At 39.3% G+C, this 10,355-nt stretch overlaps 1 protein-coding gene across 1 annotated transcript in view; it reads left to right on the forward strand.

Moving 5' to 3' along the window:
* akap13 (A-kinase anchoring protein 13) overlaps window positions 1-282 on the forward strand; it is a 110,244-nt gene extending 109,962 nt beyond the window's left edge. The window contains exon 34 of the mRNA XM_073831592.1: window positions 254-282. Coding sequence (XP_073687693.1) covers window positions 254-282 — 29 coding nt within the window. The remainder of the gene's footprint in view (window positions 1-253) is intronic.
* Window positions 283-10,355: the final 10,073 nt, after the last annotated feature.

Genomic DNA, 10,355 nt, shown 5'->3' on the forward strand with positions numbered 1-10,355 from the left:
ACTAGTTCCTTGTCAGATTAAAGACTGGATGTTCATTTTTCCGCTTGTTTACAAGGTGATTTTATCCAGCCCTGGAGGAATGTTCTCATCTTTATCCAGACAACTTAAATCCAAGTCTTGGTGGCTTTAGCTAGTGATACACTTGGTGTTTGTCCTTGCTCCTAGAGAATTAATGTTCTTTTTTTTGTCAGTGAAGAAACCCAGATATCTATGGGTTTTCCTTTTTTGTCTCTTGCACTGTGACCTTTTCTAGAACTTGCCATATACGTCAACTCCCAGTAATGTAATGTTTTGTGTTTGTGAATGATCCCTCAGTATCTGTCATTGTTGTCCTGTTTTGTCTATCTGTTGATTGGGTTTTGCTGTACCATCTCTTTCTCTCGCTTTCCAAAGGGAACAAAGGATCCACATGCAACCTAGAGAAACCTGAGCCTTTGTTGTGCGTTGACAGTCCGTGTATAAATATCAGTTGTATGTCAGAGAGAACAATAGCTCTGTGCTGCTGGTGTTTTCCGATACGTGAGGGACTGTGGCCTTTTATACGCCTAGAAGAACTGCAGCACTCATGAAGTTGTTGTTGGGTTTCCTTGGGATAAGGTTGTCCTGGCTATCTGATGGTTTCCATTCACATGTGACAGCTCACTTTGTATTGGGGCGGATGCTTGAATCTCCAGACTGAGTTTAATAAAGCTGTTAGAGAAAACGATGGGTCATTTTATTAGATCCACTCGAGACTGCCATTCAATAAGCAAGAAAGTGTTGATGTATTAGGAAATTTCTGTAAATCTACTTAGTGATACTATTAAATCACTTAAGATGGTTGTTCTTGAGTTCATGTAGAGGTTTAATGGTCTGACTCATCATGGTCTGGTTTTACCATTGCTGAAGTCCACAGAAACATGTCAAGTGCAATTTAATATAATGCTCAAAAATTAGATTAAGTATACTCTTGAGCAGGGATGCATGATATATTGGTTATCAACCAGTGTATATATAGCAGCGTGATATGGCTGTATATCGGCACATCTGCGATTCAGCCATAAGTAGTCAGAGAATGCCAATATACAGCCATATTGCACTGCTACGAGTGTGATTGTGTTCATACAGTTCGACGGCATGAGTGTCTAAATATATAAGAAACAATGACGGAGTGTCTTTATGAATCTTATTTTGTGCTGACTACTTCCTTTCGCCATGGATTTGAATCTCAGTTTGACGGTTTAGCAGCTGAGATCAAGCCTCCATTACTAATTCAAAAATGTCACTTTAGAACTCGAGTTGCCTTATTAAAAGCTTATTGTATTACTGTATTAAAAGCTCAGTGTATTATGTAGTAGGGCTTGCACCGATTAATCGACTAGTCGACTTTAATGCTATGCCATGACGCTTTAAGCTTGACGTCGACTAGTCGCTGGTCCTATAGAGGGCGCAACAGGATAAGAAGTCTTTGAAGTCGGCATTTATGCTTTGTGAAAACAGCTAAAATAATAGATAAATGCATACTCCGAAAGCGCTCCACAACACATGTGAGTATACCATCTTGATGTTTAAAACTGAACAGGAGAATGCACGTTTTAAACAGCTTGTTGTAATTGTCGTTCTAATCTAATGCACTGCTGCGCTGTAACGCACACACATAGGCTACATACAGTAGCTCGCTCGTACATCACGTGCAGATCGTGCGCACACAATCATTCAAAAGCGCGGTGGGGAAATGAATTGTCAACACTGTTCCATGATTTCTGGCTAATATAGCTTAGAAACTGAAAAGTTCTAGCATATATTTCTTAGTAATTAAAACCCACAGCTTTATTATTAGGCTAGTAAGGAGACGCTGCCAGGTAGAATTAATTCACACGCAATCGCTCTCTCACTAATGACTTTATATAAATGTAATCTTTACAGTGCTACTTTATCTGCTGATTTAGAACGAGCAGAAATCTGTGAGAAATATAGCAACCCAAAGACAAAATAACTGATTAGTTACTGATTAGCAAAGTATTATAGGAACAACAGCCATGTAGGCAGCGCTGCGTCATAGCTGTGCACAAGGTGTTTGAGTCTCAGCTCAAGATTTAAGTGTTTTTGTTCAATAATGACGTCATAAGCGACTAGTCGACGTCGACTCGACTTTTATCACGTAAATGTCGACTTTTAAAAAATCTGAAGTCGTTCAACCCCTATTATGTAGAGTATTATGAAAGAGAAATGGACTGAGCTAGTGTGATTACCTGCAACTGATACAGCATTTATTCTGCAGCTCAATCCCATATTCACAATAATTTGTATTTGGATGTCCGTTGAGGAAAGCGATATCTATGTCGTAAAGGGTGATTTACAAAGACAGTGCTGCTCAAGTGTCAAGTGTTGTTGAAAGTAGAAATATCTTCCTCGTTTACAGCTGTTTCAGTCTATTCTATAGAATGTTTTCACAACACATCATCGTTTGGCCATATTGGCGGCACTGAATGTAAACCATGCAACTGAACTGAATGAAACTTGCATAATTTGCTGATTATTTCTGCTGAAAATGTTCAATTATTGTCATGTTTTGGGCTGTACTAATCGGTCGAAACCAAGAAAAAACATTTGGAGTAGACTGCCAAAGATCAAATCAAACAGAAGAGTGCAAAAAACTGGCTGAGGAACAAAAAGTGTATGTCCAAACTGAACCAGGATTTTCAGGGCAATAATCTTGACAACATTCGTTATTGTTTTTAACATTTCCAGTCAGGTAGATGAAATATTAGGCTACTATCTTAAGATTGCTCGTACGTATCTTTATCACCTAATAACTTTAGTTGTTTACTTTCCTGTTTACTGAGTCCTTCTCTATATGATTTAGCAGCTTCCATACGTTTTTCCGTAGTTTAGACAGCATAAATTAGCAGAAAAACGTATTTAGTAGTACATTAACCGTGCAGTCCATGCTGTTGTTTAGATCCAAGTATTGCCAATATAGCTGCGCATCCGGGTAACTGAACAAATTGTGAGGTAAGTGTAAACCCTCTATATAAAAGTCTTTATTGCTGACTCGCTCATAAAAACAGTCACTTGTAGCCATCTAATGGCGGAACAATGAAACTAATCACCATCACGAACAGACAGACCGTTTCCCAATACTAATGTTATGAAATACCTCTATTATTTATATAAAATATTGTTTAAGGAATAATATTATTTAATAAACAAAAACAGCCGTCATAAATGTTGTTAGGGAATTCAGTCAAAAGTACAAAGGCAACACTCTGATATACAGCATTGAAGTTACATGAGATATAATGTGATGAGATTTTGCCCTCAGCCAGATTTGTTTGCTCTGGAACAAATAACAGATTAATGAGACCAAAGACTGTCTGTTAGATTTATCACAAACAAATTATATCTCTATAGAGACATCAGAGTCAGTGGCAAATTCTAGAAGATCTGTCTGAGGTAAGAATGCTTTCGGCATGTTACATCCTTGCCTAAAAAGAACTCTTAAAACAACATTCCAACACAAAAACACTATTTTTCAAATTTTAGTGGATTTGGCCATCCGCAATGACACTCGCTTTAAGAAATACTGCAAGCAGAGTGATACCAACGCTGTTGAGTTTGATTTAGACTCTGCTTTTCAGATGGATTACTGTCCGATGGTTTTGTTTTACGATGAGAGTCATTTAACTAGCTGGACAGGCCTTGTAAAAACCACCATCTCTTGCCAGCTCGTAAATCAACGCGATCCTTCGCTCTTGGTTGCGTTTATCTTTCTCATGCTGCTCCGCGTTGCCCGTCTATCTCTCCATCTGTAGTTGTGATATTGTGGCGCTCCATCACTGTCTGCGTTGCTGCAGTGAGGGGAGGATGCGTCTCATTCGTCTGTTTCCCCTCCCCCGGCCAGCGGTCCTGATGTGAGAGACTGCGGTGTTTGCGCTTCATTCGCTTTCCTGCCGCCCCTTGGCTCTCATCAGCTGTAATCGTATTTCACCTGCTACCTTAAATCAGGAAGCCTCTGCTGTGCCTCGCTGTCGGGTTTTGTTGCAGCTCTTTACTCTATTTGCAGTCATTGTTCTTGGAGGAGGACATGAAGAATAAAGAAATCCATCATTCTTTTGCACATTTATCTCATTTCTCTTTTTCTAATGAGGTGAATTAAGATTAATGGGACGTTGCAATTTTTAACCCCTACTGTTGTATGGATGACAACAGGATAAAAACAACAGATTATTTCCATCTTTTTTGCCACAAATTTACTTATGGAAATCACATTCTATTTCTAGTTCATTCATGTTAATTTCGTGCTACAACTAGAAAATGGGGAGAGTTGATTGGTTCACATACCGCTAGCGATTTGTCACAACATATTTAAGACAAACAACATGGTACTTGGGGGTTTAAGCACGTAGCGCTGAATACTTGTTTTAATTGTTAGAGTAGCCAAGGATCAGCAATCACCATGTAAAAATGATTGGGCAGTCCAAATTGTAAGTTGTAAAGACCCGAAACTTGGAGGGATAGTAGTACTCTCACCGTCTACAACGTCACCAAGGCTTGCCCCAATCGGCCTGACGGGAGTGCTACGGTTATCAAAAGTACGAAATAACTCCTAAGTTGCAGGCTCGAGTGTTTTATGTTGTTGGAATCCTTGGCTCATAGATTTGTCAGTCACCGCTAAATTTTCTGGTATTTTGCATTATTACTTTTGCCAACTAGTCCTAGGTTTTTCACCTGATCGGAAACAAACCAGCGCAGGAAGATTCTCTGAAGAGTGAATATCAATAATTATCAAAAAACCCTTGAACTTTCGACCCTCCGTCACAAAGGGACGGCAAAACGTTCGAAAGGGGCAGAGCTGTCTTTCCTAAAAAGGCTATAACTTTTGAACGGAATGAGATATCTTTGCCAAACTTACAACACGTATGTAAGAGCTGAATCTGAAGTCACATGAAAATGTCCAGGAGCTTGGCCAACCTGAAGTTGGTGGCGATAAAACACGGCCATAACTACGCAAACATTCGTCCTATCAACATGAAAATGGTTACGCACGGTCTTGGTCCAAAGTGCCACAAGTATCTATAAGGACATTTGCACATCTCAAAAAAACATGGCTGCCATAGGCCGATGAACATTGAGCAACTATTAGACGAGCTTAACAGAGGTAAATTGTAACAAAACTCTAAAGGTCTGTGAGAAATGTAAAAGAAATTGGCCACTGGGGGGCGCTATTACATTTTTCAAGGGCGGAAATTATTGTATATTGCATGGTTTTTCACACATACGCACTATATTCATATCATAAGATAGACCTCCTCTTTCTAAACGACTTTGCCACTAGAACCACTGCTGTCAGTCAAAAAATGTACATAACCTACTTTTGTGAACTAGTCCTAGGTGTTTTGCTCAATCTGGAAATAAAAACACTGCAGTGAAATTATCTGGACTCTCTAGTTAAACAATTATCAAAAAATGTTCAAATTTACCCTTTGGGAAGCTATAACTAGGTTGTTTAGAAAAGTGAGCAGTCCAAATGTACCCAAAAGCCTATAAAGCCTGAACGGAAGCTCAAAACTTCATGAAACCTGGTGAGCACATGCGACAGGTGTTTCTAAACAAGCATGCAAAGTTTTAGGGAGATCAGTCCACAGCTGGCACTATAACCGCTATAAACGTAAAAAAAAAAAAAAAAAAAAATTCTATGGAAAATTACCTGTATTTGCTAAAAGTGCTTTTAAAAATCATTGATTTAGGTGGTTACAGACTTGAATCTTTGCTTGATGTAAACAAGTGGTTTGTCAGACATAGCAATAGTAACTAAGTAGAGCGGGTCTTTGCAAAGGGTCGTCTTTGCGATTCTTTTAGTGTTCAATTTGTTATTTTAAATGGCATACTAAATCATGTTTAATAGATTCACACTACTTAATTATTAGCCTATGTTCCAGAGAGTGGGACTGTGTTAAAAATCAAACAGTTACCCTATAGCTTTCCACAGCTTTAGAAAATCCCTTGATAACTTATTCTCTGGTGCTTTATATAACCAGACGTATTATTCTTGTCCATTTAAAGCAGACCGTGAATATCGCAACACCCACATAACGTAAAGAGTCCAAGTGACTAGCTGCGACTCCCTGACCCATCCTGACAGGCTTTCCCAAAACCGAGCCAGAAATTAGCGAGAATAAAGAGGTGGAGTGATGAGAGACGAGAAATCTCTCTCTCCTCTTACAGGAAAGGAAGCTATTATACAAAAATCTTCTCCCAGCTGGGGCCACAATAAGACCCAACGGTAAGACATGCGGTGGATGGGGCAGTATTGTTCCCTGGCCCCCTCTCTCTATTATGGCTGTCAGCCGCTCTCTTTTAATGTGCCTGTTTTGAGGGAGATTAGAGCTGGGTGATGGGAGGCGTTTGGCCGGTCGTTCTGGGTTCTTTGAGAAGCTTCTGTGTGGTGATTGAGAGCGCTGGGCTATTCCATTAGTGTCAGGATGACTGGGTCCTCGCTGGAACAGCCACACAGAGCCCCGCTTCTCTAGTCAGCAAGCAGGAAATTTCAATTGGACCGGCGGCCCCGTCACAAAGGATCAAACGGCGAGTCCGCTCTGGCGTTAATGCCAGGGAAGAATGCAATGACCCAGTCTGTCCTCGTCTCGAGGCGAGAGCGGAGGACTTCATCTGCATACTTCCAGTCTGTGATGATATGCAGTGGTATAAAAGCCTTGAATGACTATAATTCTGATTCATTTTGTTATGTTTTAGTTATAATGTCCTTTTTTGCTTATATACGAAACATTTCTAACTCTGTAAAGGGCAGTGTTTCAGAATGATTCAAACACTGTGAAAACTCAAACTGTATTGTTCTGTTTTGACTCACTAAAAAGAGCTGGCTCATGAGTCATTTGTTCATGAATCAAGTTACACTGTTCGCTTTGAAACTTCAATAGAATTGGTGGCCCTATAGAACGGGAGAATTTGTACTTTTTTGGAGTACTGTTGAAACTGAATAGTTGTTCCTACTTTGCGATGGCAAAAATACGTTGTACACCTATATTTATATGTAGACCTCCAAAGTACATGTTTTGTAGCTCATCATGGCAGATAGTTGTCCATTTTGTCTACAAGAAGTCAAATTACACTCCCAAATGAATTTTGATAGACATTTCAGTGAACCCTATATTTCACGACAATCCATTACTAAATATGGTGAGAAGCACCTGTAAGCAAAAAAAACTTTTGAGAATGGAGAATATGAAATGTTTTGCTAGGCATGATTTAAGTGCTTCCTGTTGGGCAAGGCTCCATGGTTACAAGGCTGTTGACACTCAATAGCTGATTTCTGTGAGCCGGGAATCTTCTCGCTGACAGCTGCTTGGCAAATACCACTACGTAGTGAGAAATGGGACTGGAAGAGTGGTGAAAAAAGGGGGGAGAAATAGAGGTAGTTTAGGTACGAGTCTAGTACAAAGCGTAGCCTTATGTACAACACTTTTTGCCTTTTGGACATTCCTGAAATTTAAAATTTTGTCATTTGCTCACTATCACGTCGTTCCAAACCCCTATGACTTGTTTGCATTTCCTTGAAACACAAAAGGTGAATTTTAAAGAATATCCAAGCCACTCTCACCAAGTAATATAATGGCGACCGAAGCTTTTTTGCATCAGAAAGGAGCCAAAGCAAAATAAAAGTGCTTTGTAAGACTCAAACACTGGATTTCAAATCTTCTGAAGTAATTTGAGATGTTTGTGTGAGAAACCAGACCAAAGTTAAGATGTTCTATTTACTGATAATCTTTCTTCAGTTAGCTGTTAACTGCATAATTGAGTAAGTTAAAGGGGATAGTTCATCCAAAAAATGAAAGCCTTTCTAGGTGTATATGACTTCTTTCAGGAGAATACAGTCAAAGTTATATTAAAAATTGTGTGGCTCTTCCAAGCTTTATAATGGCAATGAATGGGTGTTAAGATTTTGAAGTCCAATAAAGTACATTCATCTATCATAAGTGTTCCGGGGGTTAATAAAGGCCTTTTGAAGCAAATCAATGCATTTGTATAAGAAAAAATATCCATATTTAAAGCTTTATAAACTGCAAGTGTACTGGAGAGTGCAAAACAAAACACTGATCACAAATTAGAAGTACAAACCTAGGATTTGTAAAGAAAAATGCCAGAGGATTTTGATATAGGCCAAAAGGAGACCAAAAGGAAACAATACTTGGTTCTCGCAAGACTAGCATATTCTCACCGGAGTTTACGCTATGTCTACGTCCTACGTCATCCGCTGGAGCGCCATTCTCTCATGAATCCGCGTTTGACAGTTATCAGAAGCTAGAGATTATGGTTTATAAATTTCGAATTTATTTGAAATTTTAAATATGGATATTTTTCTTACACAAACACTTGGATTCACTTCAGAAAGCCTTTATTAACCCCCCCAGAGCTGTGTGACGTACTTTTTATGATAGATGCACTGGACTTCAAATTCTCAACAGCCATTCACTGCAATCACAAAGATTGGAAGAACCAGGTCATTTTTTAATATAACTCCAATTCTTTGTCGGAAGAAGACAATCATATACACCTGGGATGGCCTGAGAGTGAGTATAAATGAATTGGGTAATTAAATTTTTTGGCGAACTTTAAGCTGAACCAATTCAGACTGATTCATGAACAGATCATTCAGATTTATCCAAACACCTAAAGTTAACTTGGTCCTGACATGGATGTTTTTTTTTTCTTTTTTTTTTTTTTGTATTTTAATAGGTTCTTTGAGGTTTACTTATAATGTTAATACAGTTTTTTTTTTCACAAACAATATATATAAATAAATGTGGAAAAATTGTTATTTTCTTTAATTTAGTCTAAAACAACGATTTAAGGGGCGTGCCCTTTAGGCTTGTCAGTAATCAGCCACTGTTATGTTTGGCTAACGTCATTGCATAGGAAACAGTGTCAACGCTCCCCTTGCTGTTGCATGTGAGTGACAACATGATCAAAAAAACGGTCATTTCCAGACAAAGCATTATGAAACCATTTACTTACCGTTTGTGAGGCAGCTGTAGTCAGATCTAGAACCGCTTCCTCTTTCGACGAATGTTTCTTTGTTAACTCTCCATGACACTGTGCCTCGTTTACAAAACAAAATTCTCCAAACAATCCTTAGACATGATCCGGGATGTCATTAAAAATAAATTGTCCACCTTAAGCTGGGATCCTTCTGATATCTGTACAAAGACGCAGACGAGCTGTTTAAAGCGAATGCGTCAAAGCGAACTTTCTTTCGCTCCATTTGTCCTATTGACGACAGGCTCAAGCGGGTGGACTAAGTCAGAAAGCGAACGCGCATCTGTATACTGTATCCAGTCTAGACAAGATAGCGGCAGTGATTGTAACTTCTATTTGTTTTTGACACAACACGACACTCAGAGTATCATTCAGAGTATTCAAGTGTCAACAGTTAAGCGACTGAACGCCAGTGGGCAGAGCCTATGGTGAGAAGACTATTCGTCGATGTCTTGCACTGGAGGCAGTGTTTATGCTAACGAACGACATTAAGTTATGAAACTTGCAGGATGTATTAAGCATACAAAACCTCTTCTATGTCAAAAGATCAAGGGAAATTTGCTTGGTTGAAATTTGGTTAGTTGAAACTTCTATTATGCTGTTTTGTTATTTTGTAACTTAACAGCACTAGTCCTCCACTTTTAGTACAGTATATTGAAAATACTGGCAAGGATGTTCTTCAGAAAATGAACCTTTTTTGTTTCATAGAAGGAACTGGTTTGAAACAGCGTGAGGATGATTCACTGTTTCTTTAACTGAATCCTTTGATTATGAAGAGCTCAATGTCCGAAGGTTTTCATGACCAGTTCCTCAAGGAGGACAATTTCATAATAAGGATCCATTAGGAAAGCGAAATACCCACGCATACAGACTTGACAAAGGGCTCTTTTACAAGACCCTCAAAGCTAGTAGAAGAATAATGGTTTGACTGTGAGGGGAACCTCTGCGTTTCCTATTGCCATTCTCCGTCTTCCCCTTCCCTTCCACAGTCTATGCCTCCACAAGTTCTTTCAAATGCTAATTTATATAGGGGACAGGAATGAGGGGGGTAATGTCCAAGCTCAAACTCTTGTCGTAGATCCTTTCTCTGACCGGTAATCTTTCAGAGGCCTTTTTGGGGACCGAGACAGTGACGCCAGAAGGCCAGCGAACTCTTTCCTGGGTTTACAGGAAACGATCTGCATAGAAATGTAACCTTCAGAGACATGGGAGAAAGGAAAGGTGAGAAAGGTATAGCTGATGACTAAAAGCACACACTCACAGCTTGGCTCTGACTGGCTGCCCCCGTAGACCCTGAAGATGTACAGCTTGTCTTGTGA

This window comes from Garra rufa, chromosome 25, assembly GCF_049309525.1.
Source record: "Garra rufa chromosome 25, GarRuf1.0, whole genome shotgun sequence".
Classification (NCBI taxonomy): domain Eukaryota; kingdom Metazoa; phylum Chordata; class Actinopteri; order Cypriniformes; family Cyprinidae; genus Garra; species Garra rufa.